The following is a 14,666-nucleotide window of genomic DNA, read 5'->3' on the forward strand; positions in this document are numbered from 1 at the left end:
AAATCCCAGCAACCACATGGTGGCTTACAACCATCCGTAATAGGATCTGATGCCCTTTTCTGGTGTGTCTGAACAGCTACAGTGTACTTATATATAATAAATAAATAAATCTTAAAAAAAAAGAGGTGTCTTCAGCCATCATTAACATAGTCAGGACAGTCCCCACAGCTATAGCTGAGTCCCTCACCCAGGCGATTGTAGAATCCTCCAAGTCTACAGTGAGCACTGGCCACGATGCTGTCTTGTTTCTTTTAACAACTTTGGATTTGTATGTATGAATGCATAACTGTATAAATCTAGCTAGCAAGTTTATCTTTTTATCACTAATAGTTTATGATTTATTACATATAGTGGACATGTATTTCCTTAACTATGAGGATTATCCGTGCGGTGTGGTTAGTGTTTAGACCGTGAATCTGTTTGCTTTGTTCCTGTCTTCCGTAGTCACATGTTAACAGTGATACTTGCCTTTCTTATTTCCGATGTTCAATGGCGTTGCTTAGATGTGCTATAGATATTATCTATTAGCTTATGTAGATATTTTTAACAGTGCCGTGGAGGTTCTTCTTAAGACTTTCCAGTTTGCAGTACGCACTGCCCCTGTCTCAGATGTCTGCTAGCAGTGTGTAGTTTTCCTAATTTGTTCTGAGTGTGATGGCACTTTGCTCAATTAAAAAGTCGTTGACTCCCAGAGCAAATCCCATTTGGCATGGGTGCTGTGGAGTTCAATCTGTTTAGTGTTTGATGTTTTATGATTTTTTTGTATTTGTTTTCAAAAACGAGATTGGATTTCTTTCTTAATGTGCTACATTTATGTGAATTATTTACTGGCTTATGATATCTAATGTAATAGCTAGTCAGATTGCTTCCCTCACGTTCCAAGAATTTTACGGACATTTGAAAAACTTACTGTAAGAGTTTGTGCCCACAAAACCTTCTCTTCTAGGTAGACTTTCTTTATTTATGCTAAAAATATTTATATAATTCTATTATAATCTGATGCAAATTAAATTGTTTTATAGGAAACCAAGCCTTACCAACATTTTAATTGTTTATGATGTAAAATGATATTTATATATAACAACCTTTGTATTTACCAATAATTTTATATAAATAATTGGCATTCTATGTAGAAAAGTAGGGCAGTGACATTTCGGCAGAATGCAAGGAGAAGTAGATGATTTATAATATATGCAAAGTGTATTATTATAATAGTCTGGATTTTTTTATATTACCCCTTCCTCTTACCCTTTTACTTAAAAAAACAAAAAAACAAAAAAACCAATCTTATGCCTAGGACAACACCATCGAGCTCTAGAATCCCAAAGTCTCTCCCCAGCTCCGATCTTCCTTCCTATCACACAGGCTTCCCTCTTCTCTCCAGTGTTGTGTGTTTGTGGATTCCTTTTCCCGTTGCAGACAGTTGCTCCTCTGTGGGCCAGTGATCTTGATAGGGAAAACACCATCAATGACGCTGCGGTTCTAAACTTCCGGACACTGAACTCCCTGACATTTGATGTGCTTGCTGCCTCATGGACAGTCAGTCTCTCCTTTCCCCTTGGACAGTCTCTCCTTTCCCGTGGACAGTCAATCTCTCCTTTCCCCGTGGACAGTCTCACCTTTCCTGTGGACAGTCTCTCTTTTCCCCATGGACAGTCTCACCTTTCCTGTGGACAGTCTCTCCTTTCCCGTGGACAGTCTCTCCTTTCCCGTGGGCAGTCTCTCCTTTCCCCATGGACAGTCTCACCTTTCCCGTGGACAGTCTCACCTTTCCTGTGGACAGGCTCACCTTTCCCCGTGGACAGTCTCACCTTTCCCATGGACAGTCTCACCTATCCCCATGGACAGTCTCACCTTTCCCGTGGACAGTCTCACCTTTCCCCATGGACAGTCTCACCTTTCCCCGTGGACAGTCTCACCTTTCCCGTGGACAGTCTCTCCTCTCCCATGGACAGTCTCTCCTTTCCCGTGGGCAGTCTCTCCTTTCCCGTGGGCAGTCTCACCTTTCCCGTGGACAGTCTCACCTTTCCCCGTGGACAGTCTCTCCTTTCCCGTGGACAGTCTCTCCTTTCCCCGTGGGCAGTCTCACCTTTCCCGTGGACAGTCTCACCTTTCCTGTGGACAGTCTCACCTTTCCCTGTGGACAGTCATCTCACAGAAAGTAGTTGTCGAGCCAGGAGGATTAGCAAGGACGCCAGGAGATAGCCTGACACACAGGCCGCATCCAGAGTTCTTCACAGACCCCAGCACCGCTGCGGTTCAAGGCTGCTGTTTCCTGCTTAGAGTCAAGTGTCAGGTCCAGGGCCATGTGCTGCATTCAGTTGTCATGTCTTTAGTCTGCCTTAATCTTGAGCATTTTTTCTTCACTTTCTTTTTTTGAGTTTCTTGACCACAGGCTTTTGAAGAGTACAAGCCAATTTTGGAAAAAGCTCATCAGTCTGATTTCTTCCCCTTGGGGTTGGGTTAGGTTATTACTATATTATTTATTCCCGGCTAGAACTTCTCTGTGCTGACGGTTTCTCTTATCCCTGTACCAGTGCTGACTGGGCTAACCTTGATTAGTTTGTTAAGGTGTATTTGGTAAACTTCTTTCTCATACACTGACATTTCTCTTTGTAAAGAACAGTTTGTAGGAGGGGATGGGAGATAAGACGCTGCAGTTGAGACCGGTGCCTCACCTTCCAGAGGACCCACATGTAATTCCTAGGACCCATGTTGGGTGGCTCACAATCACTTATAATTCTAGCTGCTGGGGGATTCAGTGCCCTCTTCTGAACGTTATGGGCACTCATGTCTATATTCACATAACCCCCGGGGATATAAATAATTAATGTCTTAGGTTTACTATTGCTGTGATAGAATGCTATGACCAAAAGTCACTTGCAGAGGAAAAGTGCTTTATTTGGCCTACCCTTTTCCCACATCTCCATTCATCATGAAGGAAGTCAGAACAGGAACTCAAACAGGACAGGAACCTCTAGGCAGGGACTGATGCAGAGGCCATGGAGGAATGCTACTCCTGGGCTTACACCCCATGACTTGCTCATCCTACTTTCTTATAGAACCCAGGACCACCAGCCCAGGGGCGGCTCACAATGGACCAGATCCTCCATCTTCAATTACGAATTAAGAAAATATTGTATAGGCTTCTTTGCATCCCAGTCTTATGGAGGCATTTTCTCAGTTGAGGCTCCCTTGTCTCAGATGACTATTCTTTGCGTCAGGTTAACATAGAGTAATCACCACGATTAATAAAGATGAAAAATAAATACATTTGTAGGACATACGTCAGGATTAAGAACTATTCTATTCTTGTGTGCACATGTGTATTTTGACTTAGTTGAGTCTTGTTTGGGTCTTGACTTTTCCTTCTCAGCCTCCTTTGCTGGCTTCCTGTGTTAATACGTTAAAATTATTCAGCAAGGGGTTTCCGCTGTCCTCTGAGGCACATTTTAGCTGATGGTCCTTATAACTGATCTGAGCCATGTCTGAAGCATTCCGTTAACCTCATTCTAGGTAGAGGGAAAGGAAGAGCACCAGAAACCTTTGAGACTCAGTGACACACTGTGAAGTCATTTCAGTCAGCTCTGCACCGTGTGAGGTGATGATGTCGGGCTGTTTGAAGGTGTCAGGGGCAGACTGTTGGAATTTGGAGACGTAAAGGATCAGCAGTTCCTGGGTTGTCTAAGCCTTCGAGACAGACTGGGCATTAGTCTACCTCCAGTAGTTGGCAGTCATGCGATCCTAGCTGTGAGGTGGTATAATGAGAGTACCCTTTATCTTCGAGCCCAGGAGACTGGCGCTCTGACGCGTCTCAGTGCAGCATAACTTCTTATTATTTCACCATATCATTGAAACAAAACAAAGAGTGAAAAAAGAATTTAACACTTCTTTCCCTTATCAACAGGAGTGAAACCTCGATCGGGCTGGGCCATAGATCCCTTTGGACATTCACCCACAATGACTTACCTTCTAAAACGTGCTGGATTTTCACACATGCTCATCCAGAGAGTCCATTATTCGGTGAAAAAACACTTCTCTTTGCAAAAAACGCTGGAATTTTTCTGGAGACAGAATTGGGGTACGTAGAATCTGATGAAAGCTGATGATTCCATTGACCAAGGTGTAAGGTCTCAGGAGCTCTGAACTTAACAGCAGTGTGTGTCTTAGTTACTTTCCTGTCGCTGTGATGAGACCCCAAGACCAAGGCAACTCATAGAAGAAAAGCTTTGTTGGGGCTTATGGCTCCAGAGGGCTAGAATCCATGCTACTCGTGGTGAGGGGCACGGCAGTAGGCAGACTGACATGATGGGCCATTGGAATAGTATCCAAGGACTTACATGTTTAGATATAGTTACAAAACAGAATGGGACTGGCTTTGAAAACCTCAAATAGTGACTCTCTTCCTCCAATACCACCACACCTCCTCCAATAGAACCACGCCTCCTCCAATAGAACCACGCCTCCTCCAATAGAACCACGCCTCCTCCAATAGAACCACACCTCCTCCAATACCACCACGCCTCCTCCAATAGAACCACGCCTCCTCCAATAGAACCACGCCTCCTCCAATAGAACCACGCCTCCTCCAATAGAACCACACCTCCTCCAATAGAACCACGCCTCCTCCAATAGAACCACGCCTCCTTCAATAGAACCACGCCTCCTTCCCCAAAAGTTCCGTCAACTGGGACCAACATTCAGACATATGAGCCTGGAAGTTTATTTGTGCTTTTCCTGATTTTTTAAAAGATCTAGTGCTATCAGTCTCCCTCGTAGGGTGGCTTTCAGCGAGTCTTGGGCTTTCGGTGTCTTGGGGGTTTTGTTGTGTTTTCATTTTCGTTTAGTTACAGCAAGATTTTTTATTCCTTTCTAACCCGTTCATCATTCAGTGCCTCGAATTTGCTTATTTACTAGGGATTTGTTTGTTGTCAGTTTTAAGTTTTATTTCATTGTTGTCTTAAAGGGTAGAAGGAGAGACTTCTACCTTATTGAGTTTGTAAAGATTTGTGTGTGTCAGTGTGTGTATCTGTGTGCACTCATGCAACACACACACACACACACACACACACACACACACACACACACACACACAAGATGTAGTCTCTGCTGGGGAAGGTGTTTTCTGCTGAGTAGAATGTATTCTTTGGTGTTTGTGTGGGATATTTTGTAGATATCTATTTGAAAGTCCATTTCTTGTGTGATGCCAATTCTGATGTTTTCCTGTTTAAATTTTGTTCAGAGATCCTGTTTATTGGATAAAGTATGGTATTGAAGTTATCTACTACTAATTGAGTCATGTTAATCTGTTTCTTTAAATGCAGTAGTAGATAGTTTATGAAGCTGAGTACCCCAGAGTTTGGTATGTATTGATTTTGGATAGTAACATTTTCTTGATTAATTGTTCCCTTGGCTGGAATGAAGTGCTCCACTCTATCTCCGATTAACTTTAGTTTGAAGTTTGCTTAGCTAAATATTCGGGTAGCAATGCCTGTTTGCTCCATAGTCCTGTGGACTCTTGTCCTTCTACTCTGAGGTGGTGTCTATCTTTATAATTGAGTTGTGTTTTTTCTTGTAGGTAACAGATTTTGTTCATGTTTATCTTCATTTGTTAATGTTTCTTTTCATTTTAAAGTTTTTTTATTATTTGCTTATGTATTTTATGTATATATCTGCATACCAGAAGAGAGTGTTGGATCACATTGAATATGGTTATGAGCCACTATGTGGCTGCTGGGAATTGAACTCAGGTCCTGCAATGAGCAGCCAGTGTTCTTAACTGCTGAGCCATTTCTCTTGCCCTAGATTTTGTTTATTGTCTCATTCATTCATTGTGTGCCTTTTGATTGAAGATTTGAGCCCATTAATATTTAAAGTTATTATTGAAATATGTGTGTTAATTATGATCATCATGTTGTTGATATTTGGTGTTGTCGTTTATGGTCTCATTATTATTTTGTATTTTAATACTTGTGGCTCCATGTTTCTCTCCACTGTTTCTCTGCTATGCTTAGTTCCCTCTTAGCCTGAAATAATGATTCCTGAATTTTCTTTTTTTGGTTACTTGGATATATTTTTGTTTAGGCTATTTATATTGTAGAAAGTTGTTTTGGTTTGTTTGTTTGTTGTATTTTGTTTTCTTTTTCAATCATGGCAGATAGTTTTGCTGGGTATATTATTGTAGGTTGGCTATTATAACCTTTTAGGACTTGGTTGCTCTTCTTAAGACTCTTCTTGGATTTTAAAGTTTCTAATTAGAAGTCAGCTGTTATTCTAAAAGGTTTCCCTTTATAGGTGACTAGTGTTTTTCTTCTTGAATCTTCCAACATACTTTCTTTGTTATATATACTTAGTGTTTCCACCTTGACATGGCATAAGTATTTTCTTTTCTTATCTTCTGTTTTAGATGCTCTCTGGGCTTCTTTTATCCCTGTAAGTGTGCTTTCCCTTGTTTGGGAAGTTTTTCTTCAATGATCTTGTTGAAGATCTGGTCTATGCCATTGACTTGGGATTCTTCTTTCTCATCTATGCCTATAATTGAAAGGCTTGGTATATTTTTATGTTTTCCCACACTTCCTGTGTCTTCCTTTTCCGCGTTTTATTTTACTCTGCATAGATTTTGTACTTATTTTTGAATCCTTGTATTCTGTCTTCTGCTCGATTCATTCTTCTTGGCAGGCTTTCCTTTGACTTTTCTAGTTGAATTGTTGGGATTTCCAAATCTGTCTTCCTTTCAGCTTGAGTCTTCTTCAGTGTTTGTATTTCCTGACTGATCTCTGTTGTCCGAGTCTTGCACTGTCTTTGTCACTTTCATCATATACTCTGCTTCATGTTTTCTTGGTTATTACTCAGGCATTTGTTTTCCTGAAGCCTTTTGGCCTTAAGTTTATTGATCTGTTTCTTTGCAATTTATATAAATTTCTTGAATTTATTGATGAAGCTTATGATTTTTTTAAATCCTTTATCTTGGGGTTCATCTCTGTAATTCTCATTGATAAACACTTCTTCAGGACTGGTAGGAAGAGAGAGAAGAAACTGGCTTGATTTTTTTTTTTTTTTTTTTTTTACTAATGCTGGTATTTTTTTTTTTTATGAGATATAGGTGTGTGGACTTTCTTTGTTATTTGAATGTGTTCTGGACAGAGCAGCTTTGTCAGAAGGAGAGGCTATGCCAGCAGTGTTAGACCAGTGCTACACCTTGTTGGGTATAGCCTGGGTAGAATGGAGTCAAATGGACAAAGAGGACCAGGCTGGTATATAAACTGTGCTTCCTGTTTCAAGGCTGGAGTTTGGGGTAGATCTTCTGGCTTGAAAGGTTGTATATGATTTGTGTGAATTCTGTGTACTGGGGTATAGATAAGATGATCCTGTTCAATGTCTAGAGCTCTTTTGCAGAATAGGCAAGAGAGGCCAGTATAGGATAATTCATTGGTTGTAGGACCCAGGCAGATCTGGTGGATTTTGGAAAAGACATGGATAGGGAAGTATTGTGATCTCACCAGGCTAAACCCTGGTATAGAAGGACCTGAGAACTCTAGTTACTAAGTGGGGTGATTGGAAGCTTTGCAAAAACAATCTGTGGGTATTTGAGATAGGGTAGGTCCTGGTATAAGTGTAAGGGTTGACTTGTAAGGCTCAAAGTGAGTCTGAACTACCGGGAGACCCCCCCCAAGTGAGGCACAAGTATGGAGTTCGATGCAAACGCAAGAGGTTTAATTTTCAGCATGTCGGGGTCGACCTTCACTCAGCCCCTGTGGTGAGTGACTAGAAGGCGACCCCGAATGGCTATAGTAAACAGTTTTTATACTTTTAGAGGTACAGGTTATATCAGCAAGTTTACGTTTAAACTTACATGACATGCTTTCCAGCTCTATCTGGGACAAGAGGGTCAGATGACTATCAGTACATTCTGCGGATTTTCAAGAATGTTCCTGCTCCTTCCAAGGACTGTGGGTGGAGAATGGAACTTGGCCTAGCCTTGACCCAAGGCAAGAAGCTGTTGCTTGGCCTAATCTTGACCTGAGGCAGTGGGTGTAAAGCTGGCGAAAGCCCTTAGTGTCCTCACTTTCTACCAGGCCAAGCCTCTTAATAGCTCTTACATTTTAGTAAGACCTAGGGTCCCTCAGACTGTGGCAGACATGGGGGTATTCAAACAGGTTGGGTAAGGGGTGTGAGACTCTGTAGAAGTCTAGAGGTTGGTGACTGCACAGGTAGGAGTGTACAGATTAGGCAGGCCGGGGCACTGGTAGTGGGACCCAAGGTAGACCTGGAAAAATCATGGTGTGGAAGTCAGAGGTACTCACCAGCTAAACCCAGGAGGAGGATGTGGGAAGTCTAAATCTGGGTACCTAGTGGGGTGTTTTACATTTGTTTTTATTTGTTGAATCTTTATTGTAGGGTGTACCTTACATGACATGCTTTATGGTCCACTCTCTCAGTAAGTCTTAACTGTCCTGACTTGATTTAATCTTTTTATGGCAAAGAGATGGGAGCTTTGATTTGTGAAGATGCTTGCGGGGAGGTAGAACTTAGTGTCCTATAGTTCCCGAAGCTGAAGACCCTGCCCCAGTGCCACTGTGGTTGAGTCTGACTTCCATATTTGAAAAGGGCTTCCTTGCTGAAAGGCTGCGAGGAGGTTACTGACTACCTTACACTCGTTTCCTAAGTAATCCAACTGTCCTCCCGACACAGTGTTTCAGAGAAAAGTTGTTTTTACCTCAAGAAAATAACTTTACCATATGTGGTCCTGTGTTTCAATAAGGATCGTAATTAGTTATATTATCTATTTATCACCTATTGAGCTATCTATCATCTGTTTACATCTACCTGTCATTATCATATCTATCCATCATCTAATGTAAAGCTCCAGACTTTCTTTATCTGCAGAGAGACCCCAAGTGAGAGACTGAGATGCAAAAGCAAGAGGTTTACTTTTGCAGTGTGCTGGGATCGACCTTGAACAGTCTTTCAAGTAAGAGCTTAGAGGAGGTCCTCCCCAATTCTACTTACAGGCACCTTTTATACATTTTTAGAGGGCAGATTACAGTGACAGCAATCATCCTGGGAGTTTACCTTTGTTCCCTAGAGGGCCCAGGTGGCTTTCGGCCAGTACATTTTATGGTTTTTCTGAGAAATATTCTGTCGGAGTCCTTTCTGGGAAATCATCCTGGGGCCGGGAGCATGAAACTCTCCCTTGGGGCCCAACGTCCTTTCCTGGAGCCTTCTCAGGGTTGGGTCAGAGTTGCTCAAACTTATCACTAGCATCATCTACAATCTATCTGTCATCTATGTATTATCTATCTATGCACATCTGTGTATCCGCCTAACTAATCTGTTATCTAATCTAGTCTGTTATCATCTATCTATATCTATCTGTTGAAATATCTTTCTATCCATCTTTCTATCTATATTTAATTCTGGAAAAACTGACCCCACAGGAAGCCTCAAATCTTAGAGTTTAACCAGATACATCTTAATCTAAAAAAAACAAAGAATTAATTTGTAGAAGCTTTGCCTAAGCAATTGGTACGTCTCAAGTCAGAATTTTCAGCTGGTAAGAAATCATTGAGTCGTTTTCTGTGTTTACCACAGCTAGAAGATGTTCTATGTATAAGCAAATTATATTTCACACATAACGTTTACATGTAAAATTCCATTTTAATACAGCGCAGTGTGGACACAACCTGGAGCTTGAACCCTGTAAAGTGTGTCGCAGCCTGGAGGATATTAGGGAAGATACTTGGTCCACACTCTTTATCTCGATAACAGAAGAAAGTGGGAGGTTATTTACCACCCATTTAGGGACTCATGGCCACTGTCCTTGATGTCAAACTTGGGGGTGTGGTTCATTGGCATGTGCAGGGGACACCACAGGTTTTGATTAGTTTAAAATTTTGTCAAGGATGCAGTTAAATCCCCTTAGAGCATCTCAGGTAGGTTTGAGAAGGTGGCTTCCTGAAAGGCGTTTTCAAATTAGGTGTAGCTTGCTTGCTTGTTTTGTTCTTAATGAAGCAGTTATTTTCATTGTTCAAAATATTCACTGACTGCCTTGTCCTGATTAAAGAAGCAATACTCATTGTAGAAACTGGAGCTCCACACAGACATAAAAAGAGGGAACACGAAAGCCTAGCATCATTCCCCACAAACCTCTAGTCTTCCTGGCGGTCTGCTTCTGCCCTGTACTGGGCGGTAGGTAGTCGCCTGATGAGATTGTGGTCCTAACTAAAACACCTTCCTCTATCCGTGGCTACTACACAGCTTGCATACTGTTTTGGTTTGCTTTGATTTTTGAATTGGAAGTTCCCCCTTCCTATGCCCCCTTTGTGGTGGAAAATACATCCTGGGACCAGCAGGAGAGACTCCAAGAACTTTCCAGAGTTGCCCTCTCTCCTGCCAGGGGAATTGGCCCTTCTCTAGGCCTTTCCTCCTCTGCCCACCCTCCCTCCTTTGTTCCTCTTCTCACCAAGCCTCCCTGGCTGGCCGACTGTCACAGTGAGTCCCCAGGAACAGAGGTAGCAGGAGCTGGCAGCCCAGCCCTTGACAAGGTCGAGATTTTGCATGAGCCAGCTGTAACTTTTGCTCAGGTTGTGTCCTCCAGGTCAGCAGTAGCTGGTGCACCGGGGACATTTCTATTTCAGTTCTCCTAGATAGAAGAGAGGAGTGAGGACGAGCTGGAGCTCTTCCTTCAGCTGCGGCTCTGACATGCTCCTGGAGTGTACACATGGCCTGCTGATTTACCGCGACGCTTGCGTTCCCTACATATGTATAAAATGATGGCATCTGGGTAGTTTTGGAGAGAAACATTTTCACGAGTGAAAACATGTTCACTTTCTATTTCAGATCTTGGATCCACCACAGACATTTTGTGCCACATGATGCCCTTCTATAGCTATGACATCCCCCACACCTGTGGACCCGATCCCAAAATATGCTGCCAGTTTGATTTTAAGCGGCTTCCTGGAGGCAGATACGGTTGTCCCTGGGGAGTTCCCCCAGAAGCAATATCTCCTGGAAATGTCCAAAGCAGGTATTGAAACGGGTGTTTTGTAAGACATGGAGAACGCCGTGGCCGCTCACTCCCGTGTTGTTGAAGGGCTGAATGAATGGTGTTGGCAGTCCGCATTATCCTCACTCAGTCCAGATCTAATGCAACTTCAGAATGTCAGCACCTCCGCCATGCCTTTGTGCGTTATAATTTAATGGCAAGTGAACAATGACGGATCAATGTACAATGGCTAACTTACAATGCTCTGTTATTACCGTCTCCTTTGCACTTGCTGTAAAAGCTTTCTACTGTGTTTGATTGATTTCATATACTTCTGTTGATAATAAGACTTTTGGTCCTCATTATACGAAGTGGTAAGAAAAGCAACTTAACTGCGAAAACACATTTATTAAAATGGAGCCCGTGAGGAGTATAATTATCTCTTACCTTAATAGCAATTTCAGTAACGGTGACTTGCACAGCTCGGGTGAATACACATTTTTGTATCTTTCTGATGTTTTTGACTTACAGACCACTTTAATTAGAATTACTTATACTTAAATACATCTGAATAAAAATCGCAAGGATGGACCACTTCTTCAGGAAAAAAATGCAATATTGAAGGAAGCGTCCCATTTCAAGTTATGCATAGTTTCTCGTTTTAGTTCCTGTAAAGTTCAGTTACTACACTAAAAGCGAGAAACATTGTGTTGTAATGTAGAAACACCAAATTCTGCCTTTGAATAAATTAATAATTATTATCGTCTGTATATTTAAAAGTTACTTTTAAATAGTTTAGTAAAGTAACGCTTCTGGGTTCTCTGGTATATTTTTAGGAATATATATATATAATTTTATATATAAATTAAGTATTTATAGAAAAAATATATAAAATTAAAGAAACACAGGGTATGGGTTTGAGAGAGAGCAAGGGGGAGGTTACATGGGTATTAGTTGAGTAACTTTTTAAATAAATAGATAAGATAGTCCATAAATCAGGAGGGACTTCAGTTTGCAGTGGTTATGAAGGATGCCAAGGTAAAGGCATGGTAATGCTTGTACCATCTTTTCTCGCTGTGTATAAACCACACAGACATGCTTCGGATTATTTATTGCTCAACATTTTTAATTATTATTGTTATCATCATCATCATCATCATCATTACCTCAGGAATATAGTTGAGTAGTCATCTGTACATGTCTTATCTGTCGTTATATTTTATTTTAATTCCCTTTACTGGGGGAGGGTGTTCTGTTTCATTTTTCATGTGCATTTGAAATTACAAGTAATAATTAAAAATATGTTTAGAAAATGTGGAATTTAAGTACTTGGTAATAAAGATTAACTATCTCACCAAATGCTAATCTCCGAGAGCTAAGAATCATACATTATATTAAATCACTATGGTTTTATTTACTCATCAAGCTACTAAACCTAAGAATTATGTATTATATGAAATTATTAGGACGATACTTTAGAGCCATTAAATTATTGCTAAAAATCTGCATTTGCAAAGCAGTTTCAGAGAGTATAAATTTCACAATGTCCATACGGGATTCTAAGTTTAATTAAATGTTATTTTTCATAAAATACCTCTTACCGATATTCTTCAAGGTACTTTCACAGTTTTATATTGGGAATCGGAATTTACTTTGGGATAATCTTTGAAGTGAAGATTGGAATACTGGGCAAAAACCCACTCTTGTCATTTAAACACGAGTTCTGTAAGCTTTGACTCTCTCCACCCTGAATGGCTCTGGCTTCGTCGGCTTATTTAATTTCATTTTGTGGGCCTGTCTTCCCGTTTTCTCAATGGTGTCCCAACTCAGTGTTCCCCAAAAGGAGTTCCTCCAGAACACTGACTCTGAGGTGTCAAAGTTTCTGGCATCGGTTCACCGTTCTGGGCATGCTTGGCTGGCCTTGCGGGGGTCATGGTTCAGAGCCCAAGAGGGTGGAAACCAGAATAGCAAATCAGATGCCAAGCAGGAGCCGTTGACCAGGACAGCGTGACAGTGGCCAGGCTGCTGGTGGCAGCTGTGCAGCGAGTGGCTGTTCCTTTGGGACTCCAGGAAATATTTGGTGTTATGATTTATACCTTTTAATCATTTTCTACACTTTCTTTCTTCCACATTTTGCCAGACTATTTATTAGACTTTTGATAGTAAGTGGGATATTGAAGTAGGGCTCAGTTAGTATTGATACGTAGTTGGGAAACGTCACGTATTCCCACATGAAGTTATTGTAAAACACGGGCTGTCTGGTATGTAATTGCTGTGGTGAAGAAGGGGAGTCCAGGAGGACATTGGTGTCTCAGTTGGCTGTGACATTTCAAAGGACAACCATTGGAAAACAATGCGGCTTCCCTACAGGAAGGATTTGTAGCCATTTAAAACACACAATAAGCGATGGAGAAAATCCGCCTTGTAAATTTCACTCTACCTAATTAAAAGGAATTAATAATACTTTTTCACATAATGCACGTTTAGTCTCTAAGCTGTCTTTTTCCTGAGCTGCCGTGTCAGCTTTTCCTGATAGTTTTTTTTTTAGTTGAGTAACTTTTTAAATAAATAGATAGGATAGTCCATAAGTCAGGAGGGACTTCGGTTTGCAGTGGTTATGAAGGATGCCAAGGTGAAGGCATGGTAACGCTTGTACCGTCTTTTCTCTCTTCGGATTATTTACATTTTCCCCTTCCCTTTCACAGGGCTCAGATGCTACTGGATCAGTACCGGAAAAAGTCAAAACTTTTCCGCACCAAAGTTCTCCTGGCTCCGCTCGGAGACGATTTTCGGTTCAGTGAATACACAGAGTGGGACCTGCAGTACAGGAACTATGAGCAGTTATTCAGTTACATGAACTCTCAGCCCCATCTTAAAGTGAAGGTGAGGAGAGAGCTCTCAGGACACCTTTGAAGTTGAGCCCCCCTCCCTCACTGAGACCCCACCCCAGTATCCACCGTCTCTGTCCTGGGTCCCTGGAACCTGCCCATATTCAACACAAATATAAATTTACCACGCCCTGTGGTACCATTTCCAAAAGTCATCCTTTCTTCTTGTGTGAGGAAATTTGGTGTGTGGAGACTAGAGAAGCATTCCTTTTATGGGATTAAAGAAAAATGTGCATCTACTAAGGCTCATCTCCTTCAGGGATGTCTGCTTTGGTTACAGCACAGAAAAGTTACTGTTTTCTCTCGGCTGTTGCCTCCTGTGGTTTACTGATCTGACTGGCTGTTAGGCATGAGTGTTTCATGAGTTTGACAAAAGTCTTGTGTTCAGAGAATGAATGCACTTTCATTTTTCCTAAGCGGGATGATTTTGAAAATAATCAATTGCTTCTGGGTTTTATTGTTTTGTTTGTTTGTTTGTTTGTTTGTTTGAAGAGCAGAGATAGCTGCTCTCTCGGGACGTTAGGGCCACCCTTGTTCCAGATGCTTCCTCTAGCTTTTGTGGGAGCAAATCACCGGTGCCATGGTTTATCTATAACCTTAAAAAGTAGCAGCAGCTTAGTAACAGGAACCTAAACAGGATGGAATTTTCTTGGCCTTATAAAACATCTTACTTGAGACAAGTTGCAAAAATGACACACGTATTGCATTTGGACAGCAAAGCCTTTTAAAGTTTAGCTTTGGATCTATCTTGGAGCCCCTCCATGAAGAAATTCATGATCAAACATGTTTATTGG

The 14,666-nt window shown here is 41.4% G+C and overlaps 1 protein-coding gene across 3 annotated transcripts in view; it reads left to right on the forward strand.

Annotated features, from left to right (window-relative positions):
- Man2a1 (mannosidase, alpha, class 2A, member 1) overlaps positions 1 to 14,666 on the forward strand; it is a 155,546-nt gene that overhangs the window by 54,336 nt on the left and 86,544 nt on the right. For all 3 annotated transcript variants that reach the window (NM_012979.2, XM_087564777.1, XM_087564778.1), the window contains 3 exon segments: positions 3,908 to 4,081; positions 10,840 to 11,026; positions 13,690 to 13,867. In NM_012979.2, coding sequence (NP_037111.2) covers positions 3,908 to 4,081; positions 10,840 to 11,026; positions 13,690 to 13,867 — 539 coding nt within the window.

This window comes from Rattus norvegicus, chromosome 9, assembly GCF_021556685.1.
Source record: "Rattus norvegicus strain SHRSP/BbbUtx chromosome 9, alternate assembly SHRSP_T2T, whole genome shotgun sequence".
NCBI lineage: Eukaryota > Metazoa > Chordata > Mammalia > Rodentia > Muridae > Rattus > Rattus norvegicus.